The sequence below is a fragment of the Pinus tabuliformis genome, chromosome 7 (genome assembly GCF_031772625.1).
Source record: "Pinus tabuliformis cultivar Carrire ecotype Pingquan chromosome 7, CPIR1, whole genome shotgun sequence".
Classification (NCBI taxonomy): Eukaryota; Viridiplantae; Streptophyta; class Pinopsida; order Pinales; family Pinaceae; genus Pinus; species Pinus tabuliformis.
The window spans coordinates 426,803,474-426,821,340 of NC_142293.1; the positions used below are offsets into that span (position 1 = coordinate 426,803,474).

Here is a 17,867-nt window from a genome sequence, read left to right on the forward strand (position 1 = left end):
GCAACCTGAAGTCAATCATTTTCACATTTTCAGATCTTGAGCATTGGCCACATTCCTATAGAGAAGAGAAAGGCTTTGGAGCCTCATACAAAGGAATGCATGTTCATTGGATATTCCAATGAATTCAAAGGGTACAAATTGCTTGATATCAACACTGAAGAGCTTCAAAAGGAGCATAAAGTTTGAGGAAGATCCTTTGCGTGCACCAGTGGAAGAATTTGTTAGAAAGTTACCCTCACCACAAGTTGATGAATATGAAAATAATATTCGAATAATATTTCTAATGTAGATGAGCCTTTGCCCACGAGACCTGTTGGACCACTAATTTTTGAACATTAAGATAATACTTTCTCATGCACTTCGAAAGATTCTCGACAACCTTCATCACAAAAATGGCACAACATGAATGATTTATTAGATAATACTACTACCTGACCTCAATTTGAGGAAGCTCCACAAGCAAATCCATGCATGCATTTGATCCACAAACTTATGCAAAAGCAACTGGGCATCCTGTGTGGGAACCATCTATGGATGGTAAATACAACTCTCATTGAGAACTAGACTTAGGACCTAGTTCCCCTAACTTCCAATCATAAACTTGTTAGATGCAAGTGGGTTTACCTAACTAATCAAGCAATAGATGGCCAAGTTAGTCAATATAAATCATGGTTGGTGGCCAAAGGTTTTCAGCAGGTACATGATGTTGACTATGATGAAACTTTTGCTCCAGTGGGAAAAATGGATTCTATTTGGCTAGCTCTCTCCATTGCAACAACAAGTCAGTGGAAGGTGCATCATATCAATGTGAAGAATTCCTTTCTTCACTGTGATTTCTAGGAGGAAATCTACATGGAGCAGTCACAAGGATACATGCAATATTCATCTCTTATATGCAAACTAAAGAAATATCTATATGGCCTCAAGAAAAAACCTAGATCCTAGTATGCAAAGATGGATTCCTATTTGTTGTATCAAAATTTTGTATGCTGCAAATCTAATTTCAACGTTTATTTTCTAAAGAAAATTGACTCTATGTTGATCATAATACTATATGTAGATGTTCTTTTGATAATAGGTAGTTCAATTTTTTCCATTGTTGAGATTAAAACTGTATTGCATAAGAAATTTGTTATGATAGACATGGGCTTGCTCAATTTCTTCCTTGGACTAGAGATCAATTAGAATGGTTCTAGGATTACCATTTCTCAGATGAAGTATGCTAGAGATCTTTTGGCACGATTTCACATGAGCGACTGCAAGCCAACAACCACACTTTTTTTATTAGGGATAAAGTTTGAGGATGGAAAAGACGCATCATTGGTTGATTACACATTGTACTGTTAACTTGTGGGAAATATTCTTTATCTCACGCACTCCTCTCCTGATCTCTCATATGTTGTAAGAGTAGTTTCCCGATACATGCATAAGCCATATGAGTTACACTAGAAAGCTGAAAAGTACATCTTTGATATGTCAAGGTGGCAACCACCAATGGGACTCATTATGCAGCAAATTGTTCTTTAGATCTCATTGGGTTCACAGATTTAGATTGGGTTGGCGACAACGTTGATCGCAAGTCCACCTCCATCTATGTACTTAGTTTAGGATCCAACCCCATTTTTTGGTTAAGCAAGAAGAAAGTTTCCATTGCTTTATCATCATCAGAGGCTGAGTATAGAGGAGAAGTCACTGCCGCTATTCAAGCCATTTGGCTGAAGCATTTCCTTTCTGATCTTGGTATCATTGTCCATCATCCAACTATCATATGGTGTGGTAATTAGAGTACACTAAATTTTTACAAAGATGTAGTACAACGACAATGAACCAAACATATCGAGATCCACATTCACTACATCAAAGAATTGATTCACAATGAGGTCGTCGATTTGCAATACTATTCCAATTCTAAGCAGACTGCCAACTTCTTCACCAAGACTTTCATTGAGAAAAAGTTTCACTTTTTGTGAGATCATCTTGAGATGAATGACGCAACTGCATAAGAATTGTCTTTTCTTTCAGTTTTGCATTGTATTTTGAGGGGGGGGTTTCTTCCCCCTAGGATTTCCCTCTTTCATGTTTCATGCATATTAAATGGGTACCTAAAATGGCCTTGTTGTGGGGACTCATCAATCTTGCATCATACTCAATTGAGTTATGCTTAAGGGGTCATGTTGGTGTACATGCACATTAGTTAGCTTTAGTTAGCTTGAGAGCCAGCATTCTGTGTCACACACATTAGTTAGCTTTAGTGTTTATATGTGGTGTACATGCACATTAACATAGCATAAAGCACACTTAGATTTAGTGAACGTTAGTGCTTGCATGTAGTTAAGCTTAACATAGTTGATTTATGTATTGATTCTCTCATCAATATTGAGATATCGAATTCATTCTCTCTTCCAATTTTCCTTTTCAATTCTTTCAAGTTTATGCAATTATTCATCAGCTAGGTTCTTACCTATGCTGTAATAATTTTATAATAACCCTAAGTTCCATTGGTTGAGGTTGATGCGTGTACCTTTCATTGTAGCTTTGACGACTCTTGGGATTTGGGAAGAATATGTGACTATGGTTATCCTGACTTCACTCGGGACTCTAGGAGCCATCCAGATTAGCAACAAAATTAGCATAAGAGATGAGGTTGTACATGCAGTGACTAGGCTATCACAGGATGGTGAAGACACATCGCTCAACTTCTAGGAACAACCATGATGACTACAACAACTTTATTCATTAAATAATGATGTAATGTTATGCGGGGCTCATATTTAAAAACCCTAGGTTGCCAAACTTTGTTAAAATGCATCACAATCTGTAATCATGTATGACACTCAATTAAAAACTGCAGGTATAGTTAATAATGCTATTGAGCATTTGTTGCATATGGAAACATGAACGCTATCGAGAGTTTGTTGCGTATGCAAACTGAAGAGCGTTTCACAAGCCCTGGGGGCACATAGGAGAATGCCAATAGGAGGACATTTCATAAGCCCACACAAATCGTGATACATGTCAATTAACAAATGCCCTAGTAAATTTATAATCAAGTTTATAAATTTCATAATTTAAATGAATATATGATTTAGAAAGTAAAGAATTTAATTGTGAAAATTGCATTATTGTTAACAAGAGAGTATTATGAGAATATGGTGGCATCTTTAATTTTACACTATTAAATCAAAAGTTGCAGGTTAAAAAAAATTAATATATAAAATTTTCATAAAAACCAGCATATTGAAGTAAACATAATAGCAATAAAACGTTATACTAATGCTAATTAAATGCACTTTTAATTACAAAACTATTTAATTATGTTAAACAAATGTTAAACAACAGTGTAATTAAAGTGATCTTCATCATACAGTTTAAATACACAAAAATGTAATAAAAACAGGAAAAATGTCATAAGGTTTTCTATATTCAGGTACATGTCTCTGCCTCATATAGCTATTTAAGCTCTTCAAAATAAGCATTCGTCGACAATGATGCAACATGCAGTAAGACAAGAATAGCATTATAGAATGTTCGGACAGATGTTACAAAAGATTATAAAAATAGAAGTATGGGTCCTGTAGATTGCTTCGTCACATGCTACTGCAGTTCAGGTAAAATAGATGAAACAATATTTTGGTGTATCACACACTTATCAAGTGAAACTAAGCGGATGCCAATAATATGGATGTACTTAGAAAAAAGTGCACAACCAAGTGTTAGGAAATGAGAACAATACTGCTAGAGAAATATACAAATGCATACATCAACAATATTAGGGACATCATGTTTTCTTATTCTAAAAATTTTAGAGGAAGGAAATAAAAATCTATAATTGTAAAATATTTGTAAACTTGTACACTTTAAATATAAATTATATTGCGAAAAATATTATGGGCAAAGCTATATATTATCAAAATCTAGAACTCTAAAACCATTCATTGTAAATTCACTTTATCACTTTATTGCGGAGTCAAATTTACTGAACTACCTTAACACAATACAGAACTAAACCGGAGAATAGTAAGATATTTCAAAAATTAAATCATACTGTTATTTTCAATTATGTCAAAAATCACATCATACTTTTATTTTCAATCTAAAACCTTGATTTATAAAGAGGGACACTAGACGTTTATAAAGAGGGACACTAGACTAAATTACAAAAAGCGCTCTAGGCAAAACAAAAAGTGCAAAAACTGCCAAAGTAAATTGAAACTTTTACTGAGTCAAATTTAGCTTCACTAGCTTAACTTATCAGAAAGCGATATTTCTAAGATGTCCCAACTTATCAGAAAGCGATATTTCTAAGATTACATCATACTGTTAATTTCATTCTAAGATCTCAGTTTCTGAAGGGAGAAACAAGTAGTGGTCAGACTGTGGCCGATTAAACATGCCAAGAACTACGTTCATGGATGGCCTGAGATTGGGTGCAGATCGAGTGCAAAATGTGGCAATCTCCATCATCTTCCTTATTTCATCCTTCACATTATTATAATCACTGCTACTTCTCAAATCCTTATCAATTATTTCATCCATTCTTCCTTCCTTCCCCTTCTTCGCAGCCCATGCAGTTAGATGTACAAACTCCTGACTGTCTTCTTCTACCACAGGAAGTTTTCCGCTTACCATTTCTAACAACACCACACCGAAGCTATACACGTCTTGCTTCGTCGATGCCTTCACTCCATACCCACATTCTACACATAACATTAATGTATTAGCGTGACATAGAATATGATGATCCCTACGATTACATTTCAAAACAAAAATAAATGCGTGACGATCAAAGAGAAAACGCATGGAGATTTAGTACCAGGAGCAATGTAGCCATGAGTCCCTCCTAGAAGAGAACTTGATTCAGAATCTATTGATGAATTCTTCACTAGCCTTGCAAGTCCAAAGTCTGCGATGTGTGCTACATATTCATCATCCAGCAATATGTTGGCAGACTTTATGTCGCAGTGAATTATTGGAGGTTCGCAGTCTTGGTGCAGATATTTGAGTCCCTCTGCCACGCCCACTGCAATGTTATACCGAGTCCTCCAGTCCAGCCTCTGATTAGGACGTTTCGATGCTCCGCCCAGATATTCCCACAACGATCCATTGACCATGTAGTCACACAAAAGAACTATTACCTCATTCGTTCCATCATGCTCTGTTATCAGGTCCCGATGACGCAGGATGTTTCTGTGACGGGCGTATTTCAATGATTCTATCTCGTGCCTCAGACTGCGATATTGAATATTGTCCTGATGATGATTCGCTAATTTTAAGCATTTGGCAGCAAGGATTTTGTCCTGTCCTGGAATCATCACCTTGTAGACCATGCCGGATGTGCCAGAGCCGATGACGTAATCATCACTGAAGTTGTCTGTAGCTTCCACTATATCTCTGTATTGGACTCTACCGAGTTGTCCATCTCCTGAAAAAATAGTACACTTGCTGTGTCTATTACTGTTCGGCTTTGACGCTTTTAAAACGTATAGCAGCGCAAGCATGAGAATAGTTAGGATCCCAATACAGGCAACGGTAATCCCTGCGACTTCGGCTGAGCTTAATTCTTCCTTTTTACCTGCTACTTCTGAATCCGAACAACTGTTCCTTGTTGGTGGTCCGCAAAGGCCTGGATTACCCTCAAATGCATTCTGCGGGCCTTGTAAAAATGCCCTTAATGAAGGAATGGCCCCTGTGAATAGGTTGAAAGAGAAGTTGAAATGATCTAGGCTTACCATATCTGTGAGAGATTGAGGAATATTACCAGACAGGCGGTTATGGGAGAGGTCCAAGGATTCAAGGAACTTCAAGTTTCCTATCTGAGGAGAAAGAGATCCAGATAGATTGTTCCAGCTTAGATCCAACCCATATCTGAGACTGGCTGCAAGCTTTCCCATCTCCAAAGGAATGGTCATGCTCAGCTTATTTCTAGCCAGGTATAGGCCGCTTAATTGTTTGCAATACCCCAGGGAACTGGGGATTCTTCCTGTTAATGCGTTTACACTCAAGTTTAATGTCAACAGATTCGTAAGATGGACCAAGGCTGCCGGTATGCTTCCTTCCAACCGGTTTCCGCTCAAATCTAAAACCTCCAAATTAATTAAGTTCCCTACTTCTGGAGGAATGGTTCCACTGAGATTATTGCGGCTCAAATTGAGCTTTCCCAGATTTCTCAACTCTCCTATCTCGGGAGGAATGGCACCACTCAGATTGTTGTGGGCAAGGAGGAGATTTGTAAGGTTCTGCAACCGTCCAATGGAAGAAGGTATACTTCCATGGATGTTGTTGTAAGAAATCTCAAGGTAATACAAGACCGAGAGCATAGAAATATTACTTGGTATGAAGCCCGTGAAGAGGTTGTTCTGCAGCCGGACGCGTTGCAATGAGACGCAGTCTTGTAGAAGGCCGGTGATGTTCCCCTCTATTCGGTTATCAAAGATGGCAAGATGAATCAAAGACCTACCGTTGCATAGTCCAGAGGGAATCGATCCGCTTAATCCGCTTGAATATGAATCAAGATCTTCCAGGTTGCCAGAGCTTCCAAGTCGAGCAGGCAGCGGACCTTTGAACATGTTTTTACTGAGATACAACATTGTCAGATTGGGAAGGAGGCCGATTCCTTCAGGCAAAGTGCCATCAAAATTATTGGAAGATAGGTCTAGCTCCTGCAGGTTTGTAAGATTGGCAAAGGATGAGGGGATCGAACCTGACATGTTATTGGAATCTAAGTGCAAGACTCTCAAATTCTTCAGATTGCCCATTTCATATGGTATAACCCCACTCAGATTATTGTGTGATGCATCAAACGACTCCAATTTTAGCAGTCCACTGAAAAATCCTGCAGGAATTGAGCCTGTAATATGGTTCTGATAAAACCATAGATGTCTCAGATTTTCCAACCGAGCTATCTCCCTTGGTATCGTACCATGTAACAAGTTCTTGTAAACAGCAATGGTTTCAAGGCTGCTGCAGTTGCCGATAGAACGAGGGATAGTACCCGTCAAATTGTTGCCGAACAGGGACAACATAACAAGATTTTTCAAATTCCCAATTTCCCAAGGAATCCTTCCTCGCAATCCTGATTCTTTCAAGATCAAAATGCGCAGTTTACTGCAATTGCCTATTTCGGGTGGTACAGAGCCACTGAAGTAGTTGGACTCTGCCCTAATGGTATCGAGATTGGCAAGCCTTCCCAGAGACGATGGAATGACACCACTGAGTTTATTTGTATTTAACGACAGAGTAGTCAGGCTTACGAGATTACCCAGTTCAGAGGGAATAAAACCAGAAATATCATTGGTACTGATATTCAGAACGGTAAGAAGGCTGCAGTTCCCGATATCCGGAGGGATGAAGCCTGTGAAGGAATTGTTAGCGAGATTGAGTTGACGAAGCTGAGAGCAGTTGGCTATTTGGCCAGGAATAGCACCCGACAAGTTATTGCCCGAAAGATCGAGCTTCTGCAGGGCAGGCATCTTTCCTATTGCACTGGAAAGACGGCCAGACAGACCTTTATTTGGTAGGGAAATTGAAATAACCCGCCTTACATGGGTGCTGCACTGCACACCTTCCCACTTACATGGATCCACATCGTTTGTCCAGCTTGAAAGAACATTCTTTGGAACCACAAAGGATGACTTGATTTGTAAAAGGGCGGCTCCATCTTCCGACAGAGCGTTAACGCAGCAAATGAGTGCAGGTAAGCTGCCAAAATACTGGAAAATATTGGAAACTAGAAATGCTATGAGACACATAAAATTATATCCTTGCATTTTCATCCTACTCTGCTGCATGGGTCATGAAACTGGAAGAGGAGGACGAATTGGGTTACTGAGTATTAAGCGAAACTGTAAGTAAAACTAGAAGAGGACGACGAATCGGGTTACAGGGTATTAGGTAATATACTGGCCAGAGCAGTAGTATTTCATACATTGAATAGATATACATGTCGTCTTTGACCCGAAAACAACTTTGACTCTCTCTCAGACCATACAAATTCCCGTCATTGATCCAAAAACAACTTTGACCCTATCTCTCATGCCATCCAAACATGTGGGAGAAAGTAGATGTTACGAGTATAATGCATAATTAGGCTACTTCTTCTTGTATTAAATTATGTTTTTCTTAAATAATTTTTTAAAATTTCTTTTTAAATATCAAAATTGTTGTTTCAACCATTAAGAAGGTAAATGATACAATTTATTAATTTTAAGTTTAGGATAAGGTAGAAGATTAAAAAAAAATTATGAAATATTTTTAAATATTTAAAATAAGTATTATTAGATGAATGTTAATGTTATTAAAAATAATAAGAAATGAGTTATAAAGATAAAATTTCATAACATTTGGCAACGGGGAACAAGGCCATATAGCTAACGCTGCTTAGTTTAATTATTGAATTTTGAAAGGTATGAACTAATTGCCACATTTAAACAAATGTTGCATTCTAGATACTCTTGCTTGGTTTAATTATAATTAAATTAGAGTAAAAAAAATGAAGACACATATGAATGGAGGAACAAAGTAGAAAACATATATGAATGGAGGAACAAAGTCGACTTTATACATTATAACATCGAGGTTTAATTTGATTGGCATTTTTGTTAAATATGTTTCTGCACATAATATTTAAAATACCCCTTTTCCCGATAGCAAATATTTTGCACGATATATTTAGAATACATTTTGAGCTTCACAAATCTCACTTGGCAAAAAATTACTTTCTCATAATTTCATGATTTACTGAAAATGGTTAATGTAAATGTATTAAAATTTAAAAAATTAAAATAAATATATTGAAATTTTAGAATTTTATAAATTTATCCCATAGTTAAGAAATGAAAAGAATAATCCCCTGATAATCCCCTCAATTCATACATTACATTGGGCCACAATGAAGAAGTACATGAGCACATCATATACCTCACCACCAAGGGCCATCAGAAGCAAAGGTTGTCAAAGTGCTGAAGCTTCCTGAAACATCGATTTCACATCATCGATTGCAAGAAGAACATTGTTCGCACATGAAGATAGACATCTGCACTACGCTTAGAAAAGTGACTGAAAGAATAAATGAGAGAAAGACAAATCTGAATACACCATCATATTTGTGGCGTCGAGCAATGCTGAAACGACTGTCCAAAATCCAAATTATGAGAATTTGAAAATTCAGAGCTCAAAGAATCTTTTAGATTCCCTCGGGATTCCTCAAGGATTCTGTTTCAGGAATGAGCTAAAAATCCGCTGCTCAGATGTCAAATTTGACTTCACCATTAAGATCCCTGTGAAAAACCATGAAAAACAAGTAGAAACTCAACCATATTCTGACAAAGTGAAATTTTACCTCCTTGGGAAAATTTCATGGCTCATGGTTCCGCTCCATGTTTTCGCTGAAATCATGGTTCTATGTGCAATCTGGAAATGACAAAAAATGCAGACCTCTAATGAATAAACAGACGGCACCATTGCGCTCGTGGCGACGAGTGGTGTAAAAACCATATAAAATTTGTCAATTTCTAAGAAGTTGAAAATTTTGCCCTCCTGCAAAATTCATGGTCCCTGCATTAAAAAGTTATTAAACTGCCTCGATTTAAGTGTCCACTCGTGTCTCGAAATTCGTGGGGTCCTCCTCTTCCCACCGCTGGTAAAAATATGAGTTTATATAAATTCATGGGCGGATTTACCATGGTTTGGTTGTTATGGGTTTTATTTTTAACACATATATAAATAAAATATGTGATTTTACAAAACCCAAGCGTATAGTTTACAACCATATATTTAACTCATCGTTGGGGGGTGGGCCCATACTTCACAGGACCCCACCCATCTCCATCCCAACCAAGTCTACGGAATGCATTAGCCGGCGCTTTAATGGTGCGTACATTTTTAGATGGCCTTAGGCGGCGGGACCACCACATGGCCGCCCACCCAAGCCATGCCCGTTTCGGTGGTCAACCATATGCGTTTGGGTAATGTAAAGATATACGTTGGTTACATTTTGTTATAACCACTCCACCATGCATTATACGTTGGTTACATATTTTGTTTTACATACCATATATGTTATATGATATCATACAGTGTCTCCCCCATATGCGTTGTATGTTTGAACTATATATTAACCAACCAATATTTGTTGCCCCCCATTTGGGTTTGGTTTTTATATGAAATATATTTATATATTAACTTTTTTTATATTAGTTAATATAAAAATATATATTTTGTTTTGAGATGGTTTATATAACCATATTTTAAACTAATTTTTGTTATATAATTTTAACTCAAAAATGGTTTTCTTGTTGCTAGTGCAGGTTTAGAAGGCCAATGACGGGCTGCCATGTGTCGGAGTTTGATGGGCTACCATGTGGGTCCCCTGTGCTGACTGGGATACCATGTGGTGCACTTTGGGCCCTATTTCTCCCCTGCCATACCAAACTTTGAAGAGCTCTATCTTTTGTATACGAGCTAAGATTGACGAACCGTTTGCGCCACTGCGATCAGGAAGACGAGCCCTTTCAACTGATGCCACCAAATTCTCCATTCTGCCATTTTGGATTTCGAGCCTTATCCATCCCCTTAGTGTCTCGAGATCCACCTGGATCAATTGGCGAAAGCGCTCAAACGCTTCACTTTTCTGTTTTAGGAGAAAGACCCATGTCTTCCTTATGTAATCATCTATGAAGGTCAATGCATAGTGGCTGCCACCAATTGATGGTGTTTGCATTGGTCCACATAGGTCTGAGTGGACAATCTCCAAAGGTGCCTTTGCCCTCACTGACTTTCCTGCTAGAAATGTCTCTCTATGTTTCTTGCCCAAGATACATCCTTCACATATGCTATCTGGGTTTTCTATGAGTGGTAAACCCTTCACCATGCCTTTCCTATGCAGCAAATTCAAACCTCTGAAGTTGAAATGTCCAAATCTCAAGTGCCATAACCAGTTTTCATCTTTTACTTCTGCTTGAAAGTTTACTTGTGTGACCGTTGTCCCTTTTCTTCCATTTTCTTATGAGTTCATAGATAGTTGTGCTTGTGCACCTTTTTTCTGCAAATCTGATATTATTATTAGGGGAAACATTCTATTGTCTGTCATCTGAACCTTTGCAATCAACTGTCTGCTTGGAGGCCTATCCAAAATTGTGCACACATCATTTTTGAAGAAGACATTGTAGCCTTTCTGCATGAGCTGTCCAACGCTCATGAGATTATGTTTCATATCGAGGACAAAGTAAACATCAGAGATGTATTTCTTCTCCCTCTTCTTTGTTAGGATATTAACTCTACCTTTTCCCATGACAGAGACTTTGCTATCAATCCCTAATGTCACTTCAGATTTCACACTTTCATCTAGATCAAAAAACATTTCTATGTTTCCTGACATGTGGTTGCTACACCCTGAATCTAGATACCATATATCACTCTGTTTTTCTTGTGCTACATTACAAGCTAAAAACATGCTATCATGGTTCTGATTTTCTCTTGTGAAATTTACACTTGGTTTGTTACTAATATCATATTGCTTATTTCTACATTCATTTGCATAATGACCATACTTCTTACAGTAATGACATTGAACTTGAGATTTATCATACCTCTGACCTTGTGCTTGATTTTGGCTTGGGCCTTGACTTGGATTTTGATTGCTGCCTCTTCCATTTGAGCTTGAAGGGCTGCTTCTTCCACCTCTGTGTGGGCTTCTTCCTCTTCCTCTAGCATATGATCTTCCTCTGCCTCGACCTTGACCAAATGATACTTGTGTCTTGAAGGCATGCTCCAATGAGGAGCTTGTTGCTCTATTCAGTCTATGTTCATGAGAAATTAGTGATGCATTAAGCTCATCCACTGATAACTGTGAGAGATCCTTCGTCTCTTCTATGGCCACAACAATGGCCTCAAACCTTGCTAGCAAACTTCTCAAAACTTTCTCAACTATTCTTCTTTCCTCAAGTGTCTCACCATGAGACCTGATTTGAGTAACCAGCCCACTTACATGTGTAAAAAATGAGTCTATATTATCAGACTCTTTCATACAAAGTGTTTCAAAATCTCTCCTCAACATTTGCAGCTTTGATGTTTTGACTTTTGCTATGCCTTGGTAGGCTATTTGGAGGGTGTCCCATGCTTGCTTGGACTTCATTGCTGCTGCAACCCTTGGGAAAATACTTTCATAAACTGCTTGAAAGATATAAAACAGGGATTTTGAATCCTTCTTACTATTGCCCCTTAACACATCTCTTTCTTATTGAGATAAGGCATTATATGCTGCTATATCTGCTGGTTCTTGAAAACCATTCTCCACTAAATCCCAATATATTTTTTATATAAAAAATTTAATTTATTATGATAAATTTAGTTTTTACTAATTTTATATTAAATTTTTAATTTTCAAAATATTCTTTACCACTAAAAATTAAATAATTTTTTTATATGAAGAAGAATTATCAAACTAAGTACAAAATTCAATTAATAGAACTCGATTCATATTACACCATAACATCATACTTTTGTTTCTCAATATTTTTTTTATTTTTTTTCCATTTGTAATACATGGTTATATATAACTCTAACGACTATAAAATTTTAAATAGAGTAAATAACATGGTAGATACTAAGGTCGAAAGGCTACTAACGTTGAGTGTTCAAAACATAGACGGATAGAGTAAATACCATGGTAGATAGATACTTATATAGAGATACACGGTAATATTGAAAAATAAGTTTGATATATTTTTAAATAAAACCAAGTGTAATATGCAGTTTGATTATTGAACGTTAAAATAAATTTATAAATTTAATAATAAAACACAGCAATGGTAATTATTGAATGTTTGAAATTCATAAATTTAATAATGAAATACATTTAAATATAATGAAAAGAAGGGATGTAACATAAATAATCAATGAACTTAATAACATTGGAATCAAATAAAAATAAGCTGTATTGATAATTTTAGATGAAACATTAGCCCTAACATCATCTTTTGTTACAAAAGTTAAGATTTATTTGGTTACCCACATTTTATTGAATCTTTTGTTTATGGGATAAAATAAGAAAGAGAAATTACGATGTCTAATATCTTTACAAAATAAATAATTTATGGTAGAATTTCTATGTTAGAAAAATCAAATTGATATGATCATGTGACAAAGAATTCATGTGTAATAAAATATTTAATATAAAAAATTGCAATCACTAGTATATTAAAATAAAAAATTACACGAAGGCTTAAGTGTAAGCGCAAAAGATTCCTATTTTTCTTTTTCTTGTAGTGTTGAGTTAAATTTAATTTTTTATATTGTATCATGATTTAAAATTGAGTTGTGAAATGATTGAACCAAGTCTATTCAATAATAAAAAATAAGTGTAACATGCAACATTGTTTATTCTGTTTTTTAAGTCGGCTAGCTTCATGGTTAATAAAAACATGGAAAGTAAGTAATAGCAACTGTTTTTTTAAATAAAATATTAATTATGGAACAATCAATAAATTTGAAAAAAAAAATCAATAATTGAGAGGTTTTTATTTTTAATAAATAATTTTAAATTCTGAAAATTTGATTTTAAACCAATCTGTTGAATTTAAGCTTATGTGATCCATATCAAGTTTTCAGAGGATTTTTCGGCGTAAATCACATTTGAATGCATGTGTCGACGCAAACGTAAAGAATGCATTCGAATGAAAATCTTCCCAAAAATTTAAACCAATCTATCACTAAAAAAAAAAAAATTAATATGTATTTTTATCAACAAAATTAATAATACACTCTATTTAATAAATATTATAATATATTACGTTGAATAAGTATAATAAAATATTATTATAATTTTTTTAATTATAAAACATAATTTAAAATTATTTTAATTAATTTAAATAATGATTATTATTATTTTTTATAAGAATGAATGGTTGTACTCACTGACAACAATAACCATAAATCAAATGATATATATATATATATATATATATAAAATGGTATGCTTTCCTTTGAAATTTCAAAACAAAGAAAATTATAAAGATACACATCAAGATCCGAAAAGAACTCAGCGGGTATGAAGGTCCGGATTCATGGAATAGAAAATTCGATATTCTAGATGAACAAAGAAATCAGCGGGTATGAAAGTCCAGATTGATGGAATATAGATTGAAAATTCGATATTCTAGATGAACGTGCCGTGGAAATATTTATTTATGTTGATAATTGATTTGGCTATTAAAGAAGTCTATAATTTATAATTCGATATTCTAGATGAACAAAGGAATCAGGTCCGGATTCATGGAATATAGATTGAAAATTCGATATTCTAGATGAACAAAGAAATCAGCGGGTATGAAAGTCCAGATTGATGGAATATAGATTGAAAATTCGATATTCTAGATGAACGTGCCGTGGAAATATTTATTTATGTTGATAATTGATCTGGCAACAAATGTAACGTAATTCTTGCGTCTTTGAACGGAGCCCTTGTCACGGAATTCAAACATTAATTATCGGAATTATGGGCGGGGGAGCAGCAATCTTTTATTCAACTAAAGAAATTAGGTCTGGAGCAGCTTTCAATCATATATATAGTTTCAGTTCTCTCTCTGGATTGACTCAGAAGAAGACGGCTTCTGGGGACCAAATTTTCCTACTTAATTTAACGATTATACCACAATCTTGCGACTTGGAAGATACAGCAACCGTGCTTTCTTTGGAAGGAGCACTTGTCACGCAATTCAGACCTTAATTATCGGTGGTTTGTATAAGATTCTTGAGCAGAGTACCTTTCATTCATGTCACAGTAGAATTATTTCTGGAAACCGTAGTCCAGTCCGTTTATTTTTTTCTTTAAAAATCATGGAAATTTAAGCTAGATTTTATCAAAATTTGACGGGAATTTTTCTACATCTAAGTCATAGTTGTTAAATTTCAATATTTTAAGTATTTAGGAGGTTTTTGATGGTGCTGAATCTATTTTCATTGTCAAAAACAAGTTTCAAACACTGCTATTGTAAGAATTTTTGAAATTTTTTAATCCAAATTCCAACTACTTTTGGTCATCCAATTAATTCCTCGGCCTCCTCTGTAGAGGACTCCTTTTTGCAATCCTCAAGAGAAATGGGCATGCCAGAATTGGCAGTGTACATTTTCACTTCTTAAACCAATTAAAAAATTGGAAAATAACTTGTAAGATAGTTGGCAAAGTTTAATGATAACTTCCCCACCCAGATTCCAATTTCATAACAAAATTATGTTGTATATCTTATAAGACAACAATATTATATATATTAGATGTATCTACCGTTTAGTGAATTAAGCCGAAACGGGCTTCTTCCAAGGTTTCGCACCCTTTTTAAAAAAAGTTGCCATGAAACGTTGATCACTTCAATTTCTGTACAAAGTAAAAGTCAAACATTGATAAATAAAAGAAACTTTACTTCTCTCGATAAATACGCGTCCTTGATACCCAATGGCGTTCATTGATCTCAGTCGCCATTTCCCTGAGTGTCTCGTTCATTCTGCCCCATCATTTGTTTTCTGAGCTGTCATCTGTACAGAGGTTTAATGGGCAGCGATTTGGAATCAATTATGACGGTAGCCATACTGATCATCAGTACCAGGCTTTAAAATTGACGCTCGTATACACGTTTTCACTGTTTTTAGCTGTCATATATGATTTATTTCAAAATAAACACGTCATTGGTAACTTGCCAATAATTTTAGAAAGTGTCATAATGACGGGCAAATCAGAAAATGACCAGTTTCAAAAATATATATATATATATATATATATATATATATATATAAACGCTAACAATGACATATTGCATAAAATATTTAGAATAATATGACCATGCCACTCAATTGAATATAAAATTATTATATAAGCAAGTGGCTACCACTCAAATCAACTTTCTAGATGTCCGCATGAAAGGCATGGCGAAGAGAAAAGCAGAAGAAGCATGTCCACAGGGTTCACATCTCAAACCATGCACACAGGAACGTACGATTTTACGTTGACTACATTTACTGTTTTTATTTATTATATATAGCTAGAAACATCTCCTCCTCACTAAGGAGGGGTTTCGATGTAAGGTGCACCACAGCTATTAATCTATTAATCTGCGATTTATATTCATGACTAAGGAGGAGGGCTTTCGATGTAAGGTGAGTCATAGCTATTAATCTGCTATTTATATTATTTTATGATACATGAACAATGGAGCACGCCATGGAGAACTTACGACGTTTATTACCTAATTGACGTTATCAAATAAGAAATTATTTTGATAATATCCATCCTTTCACAGACTTCCAGTTGCTTCAAAACGCCCAACCGCTTTCAACATTCTTAGAGAGGAAAATGGGTAAATGTATTCTTTATTGTGTTAAGATTCTTTTGGAAGATTCTTTAGAGAAACATATACACTTGCATGCATGGAAAAATATAGTTTTGGAATTGGATTTTTGGTGAAAAGGAAGGTGCAATCGCATAATATTGATTGTATTATCCTTCTTTTGGGAAGAATAATATGCATTTCCACACCTAAAGGGATTAGCTATGGTATTAGTTTTCTTTTAGGAAAAGATTATGTATAGTTATTACATTAGATATTTTGGTAAGAGGAAAGTGTTTCTTTGCATGCATGAAAGAATAAATGTTATGTGTTTGATCTCTTGGAAAAGAAATGTGTTTATCTTTCCATGCAAGATTTAGTTAGTTTCCTTTGGAAAGAAATATATGTTTCACATGCAAGAACAATAAGCTATCATGTTATTTTTTGTTGAAGAGGAAAAGTAGTTGCATGAACGAAATTATAACTATTATGTTAACTTTGTTTGAAATAGAGCTTGCATTTTATACATAATAGTCATTGTAAATAACTCTCCTATGGAATTTTTTTTTTGGAAAAGAACATGCATTCACATGTATAAGTATATAATCTATTGCATTAATCCATTTGGAAAAGAAAACATAATAGTAGGCACAAAGAAAATTACTTGTTGGGCTAGTTCTCCTGAAATATTGTTATGTATTTGCATGCATAAGAACAATATCTAGTATGTTAGCTTTTCATTGGAAAGAATATGAAAGTGCATGCAAGATTATGTTAGTGTTTTGTTGGAAAGATGACACTTGATAATGATTTTCTTGTTACTAATGCATGTGCAATGATGTTAAAGAATATATTTCATTACATTATGTCTATGATTTATGCATGCACACGGATAGATGTTGAAGTGTCACTAATAGAAATTGGTTATTGGATAATTAATATTTTATGTTTTATCTGATCATGATATCTAGTGTGATGATAAAAGCAACGATAGGAAATGAAGCTGACTTGTGCAAAGGATAATTCACATTTAACGTTGTGGTAGATAAAGATTTGTTGGTCCATGCAGATTTAGAAATGTCAACTGTCGGATGATCCACTAATGGGAAGATGGGTAAATGATATCATGATGTTTGTAATAGCCTATAACTAATTATGCTTCAATTCATATAATAATTATTTATACTATTTTAAAAAAATGGTTAAGGGATGGACTCCTTTACAAGCTATTGAGTGAGGGGTGAACACCCTCACGGGCATTTAATAATAAAAGTATACATTTGTTGGTTTTCACCCTACGGGGTTTCGAGGGTATATCGGTGTCTAATGATGTGATTTCTTGTTTCGTCTTCCTTACATGATGTGATGGTTATATTATCAAGAGTGTGATTAACTAACTGAGTTAAAATAATCATTGAATTAATGCAATGTTACATTCGAAAGTTTAAGTTAATATGCTACAATAATGGTAGTAAATGGTTGTGTAACTCACTATGTTTTTACTAAATATTTCTTTATGTAATGATGATGGTTATTATAATGGTCATGGAGGGA

General features: G+C 35.0%; 1 protein-coding gene across 1 annotated transcript; it reads right to left on the minus strand.

Moving 5' to 3' along the window:
• Positions 1 to 4,120: 4,120 nt before the first annotated feature.
• LOC149247782 (uncharacterized) lies at positions 4,121 to 10,534 on the minus strand. The gene is made up of 3 exons (XM_089445594.1): positions 10,425 to 10,534; positions 4,814 to 7,698; positions 4,121 to 4,697 (listed from the first exon to the last, which is right to left on the minus strand). The coding sequence occupies exons 1-3, from the start codon at positions 10,532 to 10,534 to the stop codon at positions 4,327 to 4,329; spliced, it is 3,366 nt and encodes a 1,121-aa protein (XP_089301720.1). The 3' UTR covers positions 4,121 to 4,326.
• Between the last annotated feature and the right edge of the window lie 7,333 nt (positions 10,535 to 17,867).

Excerpts from the sequence above, each read along its gene's own strand:
- LOC149247782 (XM_089445594.1), bottom strand. The coding sequence starts at position 10,534 with ATGGAGAATTTGGTGGCATCAGTTGAAAGGGCTCGTCTTCCTGATCGC. Across the intron at positions 7,699-10,424 it reads ATAGAGCTCTTCAAAGTTTG|CTTACCTGCACTCATTTGCT; the intron begins GTATGGCAGGGG and ends GTATTTTGGCAG. Across the intron at positions 4,698-4,813 it reads TCATGGCTACATTGCTCCTG|AATGTGGGTATGGAGTGAAG; the intron begins GTACTAAATCTC and ends TGTTATGTGTAG.